The following is a 17,439-nucleotide window of genomic DNA, read 5'->3' on the forward strand; positions in this document are numbered from 1 at the left end:
TTTATAAAGTAAATTCTTAATTTTATAAAACAAAAAAAAATGCACTTAATTGTTTCTTTCCATGTAATTTAATATGACATAAAACAATAAATATACTCTAAAAAATTTAAACTTATGGTGGGTTTTCAAAAAAAAAAAATCAAGCCAAATATTGAATTTTTAATTTAATATAAACCAATAACTTATTTTATCTTATGTTAAATTTAAAATTCATTTCAGCTGTAACATTATCATGCTAAATTATTGGTACAAGTGTACAACTTGAACTGCAATGCCCCCCCACCCAGTAAGAATACTGTTTTTTAGCTAATGATTCAGTTCTGTCCGTGAACCCCATTAGGTGTAAGTCACCAAAGTCACTTTATGACGACAGCAACTTTCCCCCTTTTTTTATGCATTGCTGTTAGTAACTTACTTCTACGGTTCTACCATATAAACACATACAAAGCCTCTCTTTGGAGCTGCACAACAAGGCAAACAATTGAAAATGGAGGGTGATCTAAAGAAGAAGCTTCTAGGCACAAAGAAAGCATCAGAAGAGGTAGAAGAAGAAGAAGAGTTATCATTGGGGAAGAGGTTGTGGAATGAAAGCAAGCTAATGTGGATTGTGGCGGCACCAGCCATATTCACTAGATTCTCCACTTTTGGGATCAATGTTATTAGTCAAGCATTTGTTGGTCATATTGGCTCAAAGGAATTAGCTGCTTTTGCTCTTGTTTTCACTGTTCTCATAAGATTCGCTAATGGTATTCTGGTAAGTGTCTTCAGAAATTTTCCTCTTTTTATGCACTTTCTTTTGTGTTCATGTTTGATGTTTGATTAAACTAAATAGATGAACATGTTATAAATTATAAAATTATTAAGATGTTAAAGATTAGCTTTTTAATCATTATGATTTCATATTTTATTTTATTCTTTAGTGGAGAAAATCTGCAGGGTCCTCCCAATTTGCTGGGACTGGGACAGTATATGATTCTGTTTTTCTATTTCAAAATTTGTAAAAGATGTTATGTATTCTGCATTAAAGGAACAGAACAGAGACCACTACTCTGTTTAATTGATTAAAATGAAAGATTTTCATACTTTCTTATGGTTATAGAATTCATGGGTCTTATAGTAGTGGTTATTATGGTTAATTAGTTTATCTGGGGTTGTAGCTTCTGAGAGAAACATACTCAAAAGGTGATGGTGATAATGATAATAAAGTAAAGGTCACAGCTTTTGACCATACTCTATCACAAGTCACAACAAAATTCTGTTACTTTGTGGGTGTGTGAAAGCTTTCATTTGTATATTTTGATTTTGATTCAACCTTATAGGGCTAGAAGGATAATTTATTCAATGAAAATACCTTGGTGTTGGATTGTGCAATTACAATGCAGTACTATCATAATAACCAAAAGTAATTGTTTGTAAAATGACAATTGTAGTTGGGAATGGCAAGTGCATTATCAACACTTTGTGGACAAGCCTATGGTGCAAAAGAGTATGGCATGATGGGAGTGTATCTACAAAGGTCATGGATAGTTCTATTCTTAACTTCACTCCTTCTTCTTCCCGTTTTCTTCTTCACAAGCCCAATTTTGATCCTCCTAGGCCAAGAAGAAAGCATAGCACAAGTGGCAGGAACCATTTCTCTTTGGTCAATTCCAGTCATGTTTGCTTTCATTGTCTCGTTCACTTGCCAAACATTCTTGCAATCTCAAAGCAAGAACACCATTATTGCATTCTTGGCAGTTTTGTCATTGTCTATTCATTTAGTCCTCTCTTGGCTTTTGACAATAAAATATGAGTTTGGGATTGCTGGAGCAATGACCTCAACAAGCTTGGCATACTGGATTCCCAACATTGGTCAACTTTTATTTGTTGCATATTGTTGCCCTGTAACTTGGAATGGTTTCTCATTTTTAGCATTCAAAGACCTCTGGCCGGTAGTCAAACTTTCCCTTTCATCTGGTATCATGATGTGGTGAGCTTTCATCTCTATCAACTACTAGCTGAGTCTGTGTTATTTGAAAATGTAATGATTGTTATTATTTAATCTGTTATGATGTATTAATTGTAACAGAAATGTTGGTGAATACAAGCATGATGTGTGTCTTACTAACTTGAAACTATTGTATTTTACAGTCTTGAACTCTGGTACAATACAATATTGGTTCTTTTGACAGGTAATATGAAAAATGCTGAGGTTGAAATTGATGCTCTATCTATATGGTAATGCTTCTGCACTTTAAATGTTTCTTTAATGAAATTAGTGTGTCATGTTTCTATTATATTTCATTGGTTTTGGCTTGATGTGTAGTATACTTTTTGGCCTGCTAAAGATCAAACTTTTATATTTGACAGTCTCAACATAAATGGATGGGAAATGATGATATCACTTGGTTTCATGGCTGCAGCAAGGTAATGACTTTTACTTAAAAAATGCTTGGAAATTCTTCTAAAGGCGAAGTCAATTATGGAGAAAAGATTTTAAGCTTTTGTTTGCCAAAATTGGTTCTAAGAAAAAGTAAACTGATCTAAACATGCTATTAATATGCAGTGTTCGAGTAGCGAATGAGCTTGGAAAAGGAAGCGCCAAAGCTGCAAAATTCTCTATTTATGTGACAGTGCTTACATCGTTCACGATCGGGTTCCTCCTGTTTTTATTTTTCCTATTTTTCAGAGAAAGACTTGCTTATATATTTTCCTCAAACGAAGATGTCGCCGCAGCTGTTGGGGATTTGTCACCTTTGTTATCAGTTTCTATACTACTAAACAGTGTTCAACCTGTACTTTCAGGTACTAAATTACTACAATTGGTAGCAGATGAGTTGGTTTAAGAATTGAATCTTAATTTTTGTTTCACATGGGAATTAATCAAGACTTTTGCATCCTCACAACAGTCATGCATTGAATTTGTCATTTCCATATAGATGTGTAAACACTTCTGAAAGAAATGTATGTGATTTCAACAGGAGTAGCAGTTGGAGCTGGTTGGCAAAGCACTGTAGCTTATGTAAACATAGGGTGTTATTACATTATAGGTATTCCTGTAGGTATTGTACTTGGTAAGGTTATCCACTGGCAAGTCAAGGTAGGCTCCTCGTACTGACCCTCTTCTTGTTCTTAAATTTCTATGCTGCTTTATCTTTTGTTCAAACTTTTTGTTCCACTCTTGTAGGGGATTTGGATTGGAATGTTGATTGGAACATTGATTCAAACTATAGTGCTAACTATAATCACTTATAAAACTGATTGGGATGAGCAGGTAATAATTTGGCTTATTTGCTTTCTTCAAGTTTTGTTCTAATTATTACATTCCACTCAACCATGATCATATCACATTATGTGCAGGTCAACATAGCTCGCGCACGTATTAGCAAGTGGTCCAAAGTGGATAGTACTGATCAAGAAACAGAAACTAAAGTTATCAGATGACTAGTTTCAGGGTCATCATTGGCAGTCTATGTTGTTACATGCAAGGTGTTGATAGATAGCAATTGTATGGCTTCTTAAATCAAAACTAGTGGATTTTTTTTGCAATATAGTAGCTGAATTTTCTCATAGATGATAGACTTTATGATGCTTACGTGCAAGTCATTCTGCATTCTTGTTACATGTTTTGTTTTTTTTTTGAAACTGAAATTTTCTCATAGGTGAAACTGAAATTGACCCATTTGAGTGAATTTTAGATTTTTAGTCCTAACAATTTCCCCTTTTTGTTTTTGTGACCATAATCAATCTTGGTGGGTACCCATTCTGAGTGAATCTTTCCAAATTCTGAGTGTGGTTAATAAACTTGGCCAAAAAAAAAGTCATGCTTTCAACATAACACACCTGGCCAAATTCTGAGTGTGGTTAATAATTTGGCTTATTTGCTTTCTGTTGGGGAGACAGTGATATGATTCACAGGGGAGCCCAAAGCAAGAAATCATGCCCTAATGGGCTAAGGAAATAAGACACCAATAGAACTCGACACCACATTTTAACCTAAAACCTTAAGATATTAAGTTTATGGGTCATATCTCTTATAAAGTATTCACCTCACTCATTCTTAACCAATGTGAGACTCCAACTCACACTTGAATTCTCAATATTCTTCTCCTCAAGTGCGAGTCACCATCACATTACTATGCTTCCCCTCTGCAGAAGTTATTCATACTTGCATCATTGTTCGCTTCACCGCATTAAAGGGACACGCTGCCTGACCATACCGTCAGAAAGACTTTCCATACAATGAGTCGTCACGATAGCTACATCAACCATCGGCCCTAATACCACTTGTTAGGCAAAAATTAATTCACTCACAGCTCAAGTCCACCTAAACCTTGTGAGAAAATTAAATATAAAAAAAAAAAACATGAGAGTATGTCTTAGGGTTAGACTCAACTTTACCTTAAAAGCTGACTTAGGGATGGGGGTTGTTCTACCATTATAAAGATGATTTTGGTCACATTTTTAGTCATTATGTGACTTCTCAATACTATAACATGTAATGTGATAGGAAAAAATATTGAAAATTGTAAAGTGAAATTTTAATTTGTTAATTATTTCTCCCATGGGATTTGTAATTTTTAGTTCCTTCTTTTTTTTAATTTCACTGGACAGCTATAATTTTGTACGAACTAAATTTTGTATCATTGCTAAAAGTAAAAGTCATTGAAAATTTCATTTAGTACTATGTGTTAAATTTTCGCTTCCTACCTATTTTTTCGAATTCCTCACCGGAGGTACATGTGGCTAAATTAAAGTCTGGACCTCCATTTGTATGTGCTTCTAATGCCTTATGAAAATAAGGCCAAATAACTAATTGAAAAAGGGTTGTGGCTTTTATTATTTAGTTGGAGATGATCAAATTGAGTTACCATCTCATGAGAAAAGAAAGGTAAGAAAGTATTGTAAATATCATAATATTTGTGGTCATTTGACAATTGTTTATGTTTGTTTCAGGAATTTGATTCAGAGAGCAATTCACAATGAGAAACTCGAGTTTAAAGAAAAGGCCAGGGGACCTATGAAGTGGTTGATGGTAGAGGCAGGCTGCCATTTAATTAATAAAATGCATTTTTAAAGTTATTTTTCATTCACATTTCATTTCTTTTTTTTTCATTTCTACATTTTTTTATTATCTTTTTCTACTTTTCCTATCACATCACATTAATATTTCATTTCTCTCTTTTAATTCTTTTAACTTCCCCTTCTTTAATCAGAGACGCCAAATATTTCAACTCTTCTTTAATCAAACAACGTGACAAAAGTTGCAGGTTCTTAAATCATCCACGTACCTGCAAATTAACCCACCCACTCAATCAAACTTCACAACCATTTTATTAAGTCAAGATCTGGAAAACGTTTTAAGGATACACGTATCAGCATGCTAGCCCACCCAATCACAAATCAAAACCTTTCTAACTCATCGTTTGGTAGAATTATGTCCTACATATATTATTTCACATAAATGATTCTTTCAATTATGCATCTATCGGATTTACATTTGATTCTGAAAGAGTGCTATTAATAAATTGTGAGACACACAAAATATAAGTATTGAAATTTTAAAATGCATTTTATTTTACAGTGGTGATACATGTACCACGTCAATTGTGGAAAAACATATAACATGGCTTTTGTAGGGCCTAAAACTTGCCAGAAGTGTGAATGTCAGGTGTATTCAGGGCCGGCCCAAGGGTAAAGTCACCCAAGCAAGGGCTTTAGGCCTCAATTTTTTCTTTTCTTTTTACTAAGTAAAAAAGGCCCCTAAATTTTTTTTACTAAGCAAAAAAGGTCTCCAAAAATAAAGTTTACTTTAGCATTCATTTAGGTAATAAAGTATCACTTTTAAGTTCGCTTTAAGCCTCCTTTAGTGTTGGGCCGGCCCTGGGTGTATTTTTCACTTATGTGAAAGAAACATCTACTTTAGTTGCTCTCCTTCTATATATCAACTCACAATACCCGTGTGACCTGTGTCAAGTTCATCTAAGCCAACAATGAATGGAAAGCAACATTTACAATATGAACATAATGCATTAAATGTTGCAACTGCCCCCATATGATAAGTCTCAAAATTTCTGACAACCGTGACCCATCATCGCTTCGAGCCACACACCAACAATTTCTTCTTCGCCGGACTGTTAAATTTAGTTCCTGTCTCCTCATTCCTTACCCCATATGTGGGATAAGGCACACATTTGTTAGTAGAAATCCAACAAGTTTCATTACTATCTGGCTAACACTAAATTCTGAAAAAACAAATAGTAAGGTTAACACTCATTGGTGAAGAGGGTGAAAAAAATGGAAGGAGATTCTAAGCTGCAGAAGCTGCTGACTGGAGTGAAAACAGCAAAGGATGCTGAAGAAGAGGAGTTATCATTGGTGAAGAGGGTGTGGAATGAGAGCAAAGTGATGTGGATTGTGGCAGGTCCAGCTATTTTCACAAGATTCTCCACTTTTGGTATCAATGTTATTAGTCAAGCATTTGTTGGTCATATTGGATCAAGGGAACTTGCTGCTTTTGCTCTTGTTTTCACTGTTCTCATCAGATTTGCTAATGGTGTTCTGGTATGTTTCTTAGAAGTTAGAAACTTCTCTTTTGTTTTTTAGTATTTCCTTTGATATTCATGTAATGGGTCTGAAAAAAGATGAAACTTTCTTAACTTGCTTGCTGTTTTTTCCTGGAGAGATAAGACAAGCACAGAAAATAAATGGAAAGAAGATGTTGATCTGATGTTTTTTTTTTTTTGTTGTAGACAAGATGAAGAGAGTAAAAATTTGTCCCTTTAGCTGAAAAGTGTGAAGGGAAGTGAAAAAACCAAGATATACTAAGAAAGAAAAGAGCAGAATGTTTGAATGAATCAAATTATTTTTCTTCATTCCAGGATAAAGCAAGGGGCCTATATTCACATATTTTTACTGCTTCTTGTTTTTTAGTTGATCTCAAATGATTCATTGTTCAAGTGGTAGATGTTTGATTTCTCTTAGGTAAGGTGTTAAATTAGAGTATTATGTACAACGAATATTTAATTTAAAAGAAAAAAAGAGTCATTTTCTCAATCATTTTTTGTTTTCATTCTGGCCTTTATTTTCTTTCTATGAAGATAAACAGAGCAGTGATAAAATGAAATTTTGTCACATCGCACTTAACTTATATCTATGCACACAAGTTAATGTGGTGAATAAAAAGGAATTGTAAAATCACGTTGAAAAATGGAATGTGATATCTTGTCCTGAGAAACAGGGGTCTCTCCTCTGTTTTATCAACTAATGAAATATTATTTCCTCATTATTAATAAATTTATCATTGTTGCAAGAGTATCAATGATTTTTTAAACAGATTCTTATAGAGATTCTACTTTGAAATATACATGTTCTTCTGTATAGGACCACAAATGCAGTTTATTCAATAATATGTATTGGCCTAGTATTGCAGTTGCAATTATACTAAAATGTTATCTTAATAATCAAAATTCTGTGTTTGTAAATTGACAACTGTAGTTAGGAATGGCCGGTGCATTGGCAACACTCTGTGGACAAGCATATGGTGCAAAAGAGTATGGCATGATGGGAGTGTATCTTCAAAGATCATGGATAGTTTCATTTTTAGTTGCACTCGTTCTTCTTCCGGTCTTCATCTTCACGACCCCAATTCTGACCCTCCTAGGCCAAGAAGAAAGCATAGCGCAAGTGGCTGGAACCATTTCCCTCTTGATGATTCCTGTCATGTTTTCTTTCATTGTCTCTTTCACTTGCCAGCAATTCCTGCAATCTCAAAGCAAGAACAACATCATCGCGTTCATGGCAGCTTTCTCATTAACTATTCATGTGATCCTCTCTTGGCTTTTGACAATAAAATATAAGTTTGGGATTGTTGGTGCTTTATCCTCAACAAGTTTAGCATTCTGGATTCCCAACATTGGTCAACTTATTTTTGTCACTTGTGGTTGGTGCCCTGAAACATGGAAAGGTTTCTCATTTTTAGCATTCAAAGATCTTTGGCCTATTTTCAAGCTCTCTCTTTCATCCGGTGCCATGTTAGCGTGAGTTTTCTTCTCTATTAAGTATGAACTAATGGGTATCTATGAAATATTTGACAGAATGTTCATGAACATATTTATGTCTCTCTAACTGGTATCTATGAAATATTTGACAGGCTTGAGCTATGGTACAACACAATTTTGGTTCTATTAACAGGCAACATGGAAAATGCAGAGGTTGAAATTGATGCTCTATCCATATGGTATCCCTTCTGCATTGTCACTCTATTATTACAATTTACACAAGGCTTAATTAAGTTTTTGGGTGGTTCCTAATTTTACACTTAAGTTTGATTTTGGTTTCTACCATCTAAGTTTTTATGAGTTTGGTTCCTATATTTTCATATAACTTAGTTTAAGCTTCCGGTTTACAATATTTCTTTGTTAACTGGTGATGTGTTAAACAGAGGACCATGTCACCATTGTCACGTGTCCAAGGTAATCTTATATGACCTATTTTGTTGCTAAATCAGATATGGTAGCAATATGCTCTCATAAATTCTTTATTTATGAAAAGAGCTAGTCATTAGATGCAATTTGGAAGCGAAATATGCCACATATGATTACTCTAGAAACGCGGTAAAGGTGATGTAGTCTTTTGCTAGCCACATCACCAGTTAACACAAATTATTATAAAGTGATTGAAACCAAAGTTATATGTGAAAGTAGATACCAAAACCATACAAATTTGGTGGTTGTTCCAAAATCAAACCATGGGAGACAAAAAAACTTGTCTTCTTATACAATGTGCCTCCAGTCTCCACCTTATGTTTTTGTTTGTATTGGCCTGATGTATACTAGAGTACTTCTCTCTGTGTTACCTAAGATCAAATTTCAATATTCACAGTCTCAACATCAATGGATGGGAAATGATGATATCTCTTGGTTTCCTGGCTGCAGCAAGGCAATGGCATTCTTTCCCTCAACCTATCAGTTTTTCATTTACTTGTTTGTTTAACATGGAATGTTAACCTTATCTTTCCATAATTTGCAGTGTTAGAGTGGCAAATGAGCTTGGAAAAGGAAGCTCCAAATCTGCAAAGTTCTCTGTAGCTGTATCAGTGCTAACATCCTTCACCATTGGCTTCGTTCTCTTCTTATTCTTCTTGTTTTTTAGAGAAAAACTTGCTTATATATTCACCAAAAATCAAGATGTGGTCAATGCTGTTGGGGACTTGTCACCTTTGTTGGCAGTTTCTATACTTCTTAACAGTGTCCAACCAGTGCTCTCAGGTATTCTCTACAACAAATTGTTGTAACTTATTTACTGCATTTTTGGAATTTCTTCAATAGTTAAATCTAAAATTGAATCATTCTTGGAGAGAAACCTATATGCTGGGTGCCAAAATTGATTTTGAGGAAATAGAAGCTAATCTATTCCAAATATCAAAATATGTTATTAGTAATCAGTAACAAAGAGTAAGAAAGAGCTGAACTTATGATATGAATTGAACAGGTGTTGCTCTGGGAGCAGGGTGGCAAAGCACTGTAGCATATGTGAACTTAGGGTGTTACTACATCATAGGTCTTCCTGTAGGAATTGTTCTTGGTAATGTTTTCCATTGGCAAGTCAAGGTAGGCTTTAATTGCAAGTACTCATAATTTCTCTTTTTCAAATTGTGCTTAGATTCTTGTTTCTTCTACTGGACAATTTTCATGTTCTTTCTTGTTCTGTAGGGTATCTGGATTGGAATGTTGTTTGGAACACTTGTTCAAACCATAGTGTTAGTCATAATCACTTACAGAACTGATTGGGAGGAGCAGGTGTTTACCTCTAAGTGCTTCTATTCTTAGTTTTTAACTTATTATTACTTAATTAAGAAGAAAATTATACATCTTTATATAAGTAATTTGATGAAATCATTATGTTAATGTGCAGGTAACTATAGCTCGTAATCGAGTTAACAGGTGGTCTAAGGTGGAACCTGATCATATATCAGATAATTAGTTTCAAGCCTCGTCCTAGTGCAAAATTTGGAAACAGCACAACTCTGAATTTTTTTTGATTCGTATTACTAATGTTATATTGGTTGATTGATAGATTTTGTGGTTAGTTATGGTTCTTGAATCTTAAACTTCATTTCTTAATTATTGTTTCACGGAAAAAAAACACTAGGATGGAAATATGTGGCCACTGGCGAGGCATATGCTAGGCTGGGTCTATTTACTTAGGACATGTTTAGTTAAACGTTGCCCTCAAGGTAGGTTTTGGTTTTCTTAATGAAATATTCAAAGACTCACTTTCACATTTTGCCCCATTTTGGTTATTGGGGTATGCATGTGAGCGTCGTTTCCAAGGCACAGCGTGAGAAAACGTGGATTCAGATGTGTATCCAAACGAGCACTAAAAAATTTAATAAAATACTTTTTTAAAGCATGTTTAGCTAAATAGAACAAGTCCTAATTAAGCCATTCATAGCATGTTTACTTTTCATTCGTACTTTGGTTTTGTGCTGTTCTGTGTTTGGGAATTGAAAATCTCACTTCCAATGTGCTTTATGTGAGTGAAAGAAATTGCCTAACTGTACGTTAGGATTCAAGCTGAGGCTAACTTGAAAGTGCATTCAACCAACATAAGTAAGGAGGAACTTTTACATTTACTGCATTAAAATTTGGATTTTTATATTGAAGTTATAAGTAAAAGAAAATCAACAGGCCCTTATGTTATGCTTCACATTTGCAAGTTTTTTTACAAACACATTCTTATAAAGCACTTACACTCTGTTTGTTTCTATGGAAAAGTGCAGGAAGGAATAAGGCTGGAAAGGAAAAGGAACGGAAAAGAAATCTTTTTCTGTTTGGAAAAGACAAGAAAATGGAGGGGGAGGGAAGTAGGAGGGTGAATAGTGTTAAATTCTTTTTCCGCACACCAATGAGAGGAAAACAGGCTGGGGAACGTGACTTTCATATTAGACAATAATAACTTTCTAATATTATACACTACTACCATTTCTCTCTCTCTCTTGTGTACTAGTAATATTGTTTCATTTTACTACTTATTCTACTATTTGTTTTTAAGTAATTCAGTTCCTAAAGATTCTAAATTATTTTTTTGAAGATTGCAAGTTATTATAATTTTATAAATGTCGTATTACTGTATTACACCGTGTAATGGATAAATATCTTTTTTAATTATTATCGTAAATATGACTTTACAAAATATATATATATATATATTAAAATATTAACGTTTGTATAATAAACAATATTAGATGAATAATATTAATAACTTTTAATGGACTAAAAAGTTAATACTTATATAAGCAAGAGGATAGAAAGGTCATTACCTAGTATACTCATTTTTATATACTTACTTTTCCATCTATTTTCCCTTCCTTTTTACACAATCTAAACAACTTCAAAATCACTTCATTTTTCCTTTATACTAGTGTTTTTTACCCGCGCGTTGCACGGAGAATACATCTATTATATTTGATAGGTCAATTAATACCTTGATCATTAAAAATATAATAAACAACTGATGAAATAGAAGAGTATGAAATGATGAGTAAAGTGGACAAAAAGTCTTAAATTAAAACCCTGTTGCATAGATTGAACTTCGTAACTAATAAAAAAATTGGTTAACCAAATCTCAAATTATGCAAAACATATTATGGGATGTGGTTTAATGATGACTAATAAACAATAGCTGATTTAATCTACAATGAAAAAATAGAAAATATTTTTTATGTACGTGATTATGCGAGTTCATTTTTTACACAATAAAATAAACCAAGTTTGACCCATATCAACATGAAGTCGTTTCACATTCTTCATGAGCCTAAAGACAATAACACAAATTATAGATATGAAGAATCACCAATAAAGCATTCATAACACATTTTAATCTTAGAAAAAAAAGAATGTACCGCAAAATTTGTTATTGTATTTGATACATTAATTAATACTTAATGAAGGTACTTTCTTGTTAAAATATATTTCTTCCCGTAGGAGAATTTAACTCCTATAATAATTTGTACAAAAAAATTAAAGTGGACTATATTATTATGTAGTAAAAAATTAACATCAAACTATATTATATTATGTTTTTTTTGTAACAAAAAAAAATTCCGGTGAAATCTTATTAACATTTATTTTTATGTAGAAGTATTTTCATGTAAAATATTCTTTCTATATATAAAAGTTTTTAGGCTCTTTCTAATACATTTAGATCCAGCTTCTCCATACTCTTAGGATGCCTGAAAGTCTTTTCTCAAGTCTATCTGGTGAGTAATATCGATGAAGATGATGACACCCACCATACCTTGCTTGCTTCAAGGTCGATCTCTTGTATCCTCCTCCTGCCGAAGACTTTAAGAGTAAACCTTGCCATTCCAACTTTCATCGATCAAGTTTCAGTTGCTTTTTCTGTTGATCCAGGTGATAAAGCTTACTAAGGCAACCTCTGCTTTTGTCTATCTCCCAATATAAGAAGCATGTTGCTTTGCTCTTATAGTAGTACTAATAGGCGTACTTTAGAACAAATTTCTAGCGAAGGTCTTGACAGTTTGGAACTGAAAGGTTTGGTTCATTAATAATATCTAGTAGTTTCATCATGTTGTTCTGCTTTTGAGCTTGTTGTACTTACCGGAGCATTTCTGCGATAAAAAAATTCAGAATAGTAAAGCAGTCGTAGTATGCTCCCTTTACTTGCTCTAGTGCTCAAGTGATAGCTAAGTGCATACTGTTTGCATCTGAATTATATATAAAAGACTCTTAAAAACAACTACTTAATTCTCCATTACAAAGAATATACATTACAACAAACCTAATTATTATTTGTCAGTGACATAAGTGTCGAAAATAATAGTAATGAAAATTTCGAATGGTGTGGATAAGGGTTAAAAGTCCAATCTCATAAGAAAGAAAAATCTTCATTTACATCAAAATCTCTCTCAGATTTCTCTACCTCACTATCACCACCGTTTTTCTTATAAATTATCCACAAACTCACTCACAAATTCCACACAGTACCTAACATCATATGCAAATTTTGTTTTCACTGCAACCAGAGTCTGTTCTCTGGCATAAAAAAATACTTCATAAAGTAAGAAGGTATCACATTTTGAATTTAAATCATTAAAATATTTATTTCTAATTAAAAAATCAAATGAAACTTGCTTCTAAATTAGCAGCAATCCTAGGTGCTATTCCTGATTGTTGTCCAACTTTAACATGAATTAATATGAACTCATGCTAATTCAAATGAAACTTGCTTCCAAATCAGCAGCTTTCAGCCGTATCTGCATTCTAAGTAACAGAAAATCAAGAACTCATGAAGTGAGATTGATAGACATGTTAGAGTAGGATAGACTAAAGACCACCAAACATAGTAGCAATATGTGCAACATCAATCTAGCTATGATAGTGCAAAGATAGCAATCAAATTTGCAGACAGATATGAAAGCAAAGAATGAATTGAAGCCAATTTTTGGCTATGGCCTTCCAGTGGTTTTCATAACCAATCAGATCTATTTGTAAGGGGAAACTAATCACATGCTACTAAAGAAGATGAATGGAAGAAAACCTCTCTAGAAATTTTAGACCCATTATATTTGTTGAACGGCTAAAACAACTCTTTGCTTTATGTAGCACTGTTGTTGAAAGTACAATAACCAAATCAAAAACATATGCTGATACTAAATCGTAATGTGATAATTACACACTCATGCAAGCAAGACTTTCAATCACACTAAAGTTTGATTAATTGAACCATAGTAGAACAATGATTAATTATAAAATCTAATATTGCCTTCGAAAAGTGACTTTTAATATATGTAATGATGATAGATAGGTGTAGAATTGATGAACTAAGTTAGTAAAACTATATATGCATCACAGTAGTGCAACACCAAACACACATCTCTATCTCTTATCTGGTGAATATATACATAAGCATCACAGTAGTGCAACACCAAACACACATCTCTATCTCTTATCTGGTGAATATATACATATAATGGACTGAGAAAAACCCCCATGAATACTGGTCTCACATGTTTCGTGGCTTACTTGAAATGAGAGCGAGATAAGATCTTGAGTCATCAATCATGTTTCATCTTCAGCTAGCTGAGAATCAGAGAGTGTAGTCAGAAAGGGGTATGCACCTCATTGTCGTTCTGTACCTACGGATAAATTCATGTCAAATGTTTTCAGGGAAGCCAAGGAAATCAATTTATTGTTAGAACATTGGTTTAGGCGTTTAGCATATTAGAAAGGATAACACCAGTTTTAAAAGTCTAACTCAATAGTATAGCTTGAGCGAACAAAGATAAGCAGTAAAATCTCATCCATGATATGTAGTTCTGTAGTTGTAACGGCAAGCACCAACAATAATAAGTGCAAGAAGCAGGCAAAAAGAAAAAAATTACCAAATAAAAAAGTTGCAAGGAAAAAAATCTACAACTTCTCCTTTCTCTCATTTTTAAGAGGGTTTTTGCTGATGGGATGTATTATTGATTTAAATCACTTATCACAGATTTTATATTAAGGTAAAATCATGAAATAAACAACATAAATCCTAATCAAATCTAAAATTTAAAAATGTACTAAATAAATATAGATAAAAACTATCAAAATCTAGCAAATCACAATAAAAACTCATAAAATCCGGAATTAATTAAAAATCCGAAAATTCAATAAAAATACCATAAAAAATAATTAATACTCTAAAAATAAATAATAATATAAATTAAGATAAAATACAGAAATAAACAACATAAATCCTAATCAAATATAAAATTTAAAAATGTACTAAATAAAAATAGATAAAAACTATCAAAATCTAGCAAATCACAATAAAAACTCATAAAATCTGGAATTAATTAAAAATCCAAAAATTCAATAAAAACACCATAAAAATTAATTAATACTCTAAAAATAAATAAAAAATAAATTAAGATAAAATCAAGAAATAAAAAACCTAAATCCTAATCAAATCTAAAATTTAAAAATGTATTTTTTTTATTAAGGAGAAATAAGGTAAGGAAAAATCAGGACACATATGGCAAGTGGGGCCAAGGAGAAAGAGCCTACATGTAAAATATTAGGTGAGAATTAATCTGGGAGCGACACGTCACTAACTTGGCCTGTGAGAGCGACATGTCATGCTAGAAGTTATTCTTTTCTAATATATATTGATATTGATATTGATATTGATATTAATTCTTTCCTTTTATATTATTTCCACTTATATTTCTTCCTCTCGTTTTCACTCTCTTGCATTTAAATAGAGCATTAAAGTCTAACAAGTTGGTCTATTCAAAGGTCTTTATAATTCTTTTATTACTATATTACATTATTTAATATTTCTATATTGATCTGATTAAACATGTCACGTCAGTTGCCTCTCGAGATTCCACGTAGGCTGGCATGTCAAATTACAAGCATATGTGACATTTTTTTTACTTGGATTAAAGGCTCAAGCGCCAAGGCCACACAAACTTGCCAATAAACTATGTTTTTTTTTTCACATCTAGTAACCACCACTCAGATCACTCATTCTAACCAAAAAGAGCATGAGGAACCGAGGGCATGATCGCACCAAAGACAAAGCCGCCACCATCAACCACAACCAAATCCACACATGTGGTCAGGGGCACTTGGCAGAGCTTGCGACATCTCACTACACAATTTTTTACACAGCAGTTTAAAAGTGTAGCCATAGTTACGGAAAATATTTTCTAAAATTTATACGACAGTTTTCAATGGTCTCATGTTCCGGCGTCACTTGTTCTTTCTAGCAACAGTTTCTCGCACTTTATGGTAACACTGTGAGAAAATGTAGCATATTGTGTGGAAATGAAACAATTATCATGTAATTTTTTCTTTTGGTATGAAAACAAAGCGGGCAAAGAAAAATATAAAAAGAAAGAAAACGGGCTAGCCCTGACCTACGGCCTCACAAATGAGACCCCCATGGAATCAGCTAACAGCAAAGTACCCAAGCCCTTAGGAGGAGCCATCACCGAAATCAAAGGGCCTTCCTGATGAGCTCCTAGCTTAGTCAAAAAGTCTGCACAAGCATTTTCATCACGCAGGGTATGCTTAAGATCCACCATCCACGGACACTCCAATAAGTCATTAATATCCCACATAAGCGGCGCAATACTATGTCGGGGAGAAGGCCCCGGAAAAACCAAGGATAACGCATCCTGGGTGTCCGAAAAGCACTCAACAATGCGGAAGCCCTTATCCCAAGCCAAGCTCAAACCATTAAAAATAGCTAGCAGCTCAAGCTGAAGAATCTCCGGCACAGCAAGAGAGCCATAAAATCCCATAATCCACTCACCAGAAGGTTGTCAGATACAACCACCAAAGCCTCCTCACCTCGATGTGTCAAGAACACTCTCATCCACGTTAAGCACCACACCATCACGGCGGGACGGACACCACGAACCAAACGGAGGGATCCTGGGCCAGGGCCCCGAAAAAACCAATAATTGTTCCTTATTATCATAAACAGAACTCTAATTTAGTGTTGAAAAAAAATATATTTCTTAAAATGAGTCATTTATGGTAACAATCACGAACCGAAAGTAGAAAATATTGTAGTGCCTCTTAACCCCTCTTGACCTTTTTGGGACGCACTCTCCCACGAAGATAAGAAGCAAATGGGGCCTCGGACGAAGTCCTCTCTCTCTAACACTATGTTTGGTAGAGTAGAGAGAGATAAAGAAGAGAGAGTAGAGAAGAGAGAAGTTGAGTAGAGAGAAATAGGTGAGAGATAGAGTAGATTTAAAGATTGTTTGGTATGATAAAAAGAGAAGAGAGATAGAGAAGAGAGAATGTTACTTTTTGTGCACAATGACATTTTTACCCAAAATATATAATATTACACATTAATTATAAAGTTATATTAAATAAATATGTAAATACATATCGTTTATAAATATACAAAATATACATTTTATATAAATCTAAAACTGTATATATACTTTATATGAAAATATTTATTATAAATTGATTATATGAAAATAGTTTATATAAATTGATTATATGAAGAAAAAAAAAACAATTTCAAAGTAAACTAATCAATACAGTTTTTATATATTTTTTCACTACACCATTTAATAATTTAATAAAATGGAGGCAAAGAAATGAAATAATGCAATGGATGATTGTACAGCACAGGAGTGAATGAATTGCAAAATTGAGGCGGTGGCTCGAGCTATAATATTGGAAGAAATAAAAGCTAAAGGGCATAAATGGTAGATGATAAAATGAATGCACACTTCTCTCACTCTCTTCACAAAAGAAGGAGACCTGAAAAAGTGTGTAGGGCCCACATTTTTCACAAAGTTCTTCCTCTCCCCAAGCAAACCAAACGAGGGTGACATACCTCTCTCTTGCCTAACTCCATCTATTGCAACTCTCTCTTGCCTAACTCTGCACAAACAAACAAAGTGTAAGTGCATCCACCAAC

At 33.5% G+C, this 17,439-nt stretch overlaps 3 protein-coding genes across 6 annotated transcripts; 2 read left to right on the forward strand and 1 right to left on the reverse strand.

Moving 5' to 3' along the window:
• The first annotated feature begins 420 nt into the window (after positions 1–420).
• Positions 421–5,169, forward strand: LOC130729964 (protein DETOXIFICATION 21-like). 3 transcript variants are annotated; one of them, XR_009016187.1, is made up of 9 exons: positions 421–754; positions 1,431–1,969; positions 2,131–2,217; positions 2,350–2,406; positions 2,546–2,784; positions 2,961–3,079; positions 3,167–3,253; positions 3,340–3,487; positions 4,936–5,169. XR_009016187.1 is itself a non-coding variant. In XM_057581819.1 (9 exons), the coding sequence occupies exons 1-8, from the start codon at positions 488–490 to the stop codon at positions 3,421–3,423; spliced, it is 1,479 nt and encodes a 492-aa protein (XP_057437802.1). In that variant the 5' UTR covers positions 421–487; the 3' UTR covers positions 3,424–3,468; positions 4,936–5,169. The 3 variants fall into 3 exon arrangements, 2 of the variants coding, with proteins under 2 accessions (XP_057437802.1, XP_057437801.1); XM_057581819.1 differs by having other exon boundaries at positions 3,340–3,468; XM_057581818.1 differs by lacking the exon at positions 4,936–5,169 and having other exon boundaries at positions 3,340–3,551.
• Positions 5,170–6,274: 1,105 nt separating this feature from the next.
• On the forward strand, positions 6,275–11,000 carry LOC130729965 (protein DETOXIFICATION 21-like). Of its 2 annotated transcripts, XR_009016188.1 has the most exons (9): positions 6,275–6,543; positions 7,477–8,018; positions 8,132–8,218; positions 8,863–8,919; positions 9,010–9,248; positions 9,472–9,590; positions 9,693–9,779; positions 9,895–10,064; positions 10,763–11,000. XR_009016188.1 is itself a non-coding variant. In XM_057581820.1 (8 exons), exons 1-8 carry the CDS (start codon positions 6,277–6,279, stop codon positions 9,961–9,963), a joined length of 1,467 nt encoding a protein of 488 aa, XP_057437803.1. In that variant the 5' UTR covers positions 6,275–6,276; the 3' UTR covers positions 9,964–10,261. The 2 variants fall into 2 exon arrangements, 1 of the variants encoding a protein (XP_057437803.1); XM_057581820.1 differs by lacking the exon at positions 10,763–11,000 and having other exon boundaries at positions 9,895–10,261.
• A 4,907-nt stretch (positions 11,001–15,907) lies between these two features.
• Positions 15,908–16,294, reverse strand: LOC130722687 (uncharacterized). The gene has a single exon (XM_057573504.1). The coding sequence runs from the start codon at positions 16,292–16,294 to the stop codon at positions 15,908–15,910; it is 387 nt and encodes a 128-aa protein (XP_057429487.1).
• Positions 16,295–17,439: the final 1,145 nt, after the last annotated feature.

Source organism: Lotus japonicus, chromosome 1 (assembly GCF_012489685.1).
Source record: "Lotus japonicus ecotype B-129 chromosome 1, LjGifu_v1.2".
NCBI lineage: Eukaryota > Viridiplantae > Streptophyta > Magnoliopsida > Fabales > Fabaceae > Lotus > Lotus japonicus.

Coding starts and splice junctions, on each gene's coding strand:
- LOC130729964 (XM_057581819.1), top strand. CDS start 488: ATGGAGGGTGATCTAAAGAAGAAGCTTCTAGGCACAAAGAAAGCATCA. Junction 755..1,430: donor GATTCGCTAATGGTATTCTG/GTAAGTGTCTTC, acceptor TGACAATTGTAG/TTGGGAATGGCAAGTGCATT. Junction 1,970..2,130: donor TCATCTGGTATCATGATGTG/GTGAGCTTTCAT, acceptor TGTATTTTACAG/TCTTGAACTCTGGTACAATA.
- LOC130729965 (XM_057581820.1), top strand. CDS start 6,277: ATGGAAGGAGATTCTAAGCTGCAGAAGCTGCTGACTGGAGTGAAAACA. Junction 8,019..8,131: donor TCATCCGGTGCCATGTTAGC/GTGAGTTTTCTT, acceptor AATATTTGACAG/GCTTGAGCTATGGTACAACA. Junction 9,780..9,894: donor GAACTGATTGGGAGGAGCAG/GTGTTTACCTCT, acceptor GTTAATGTGCAG/GTAACTATAGCTCGTAATCG.
- LOC130722687 (XM_057573504.1), bottom strand. CDS start 16,294: ATGGGATTTTATGGCTCTCTTGCTGTGCCGGAGATTCTTCAGCTTGAG.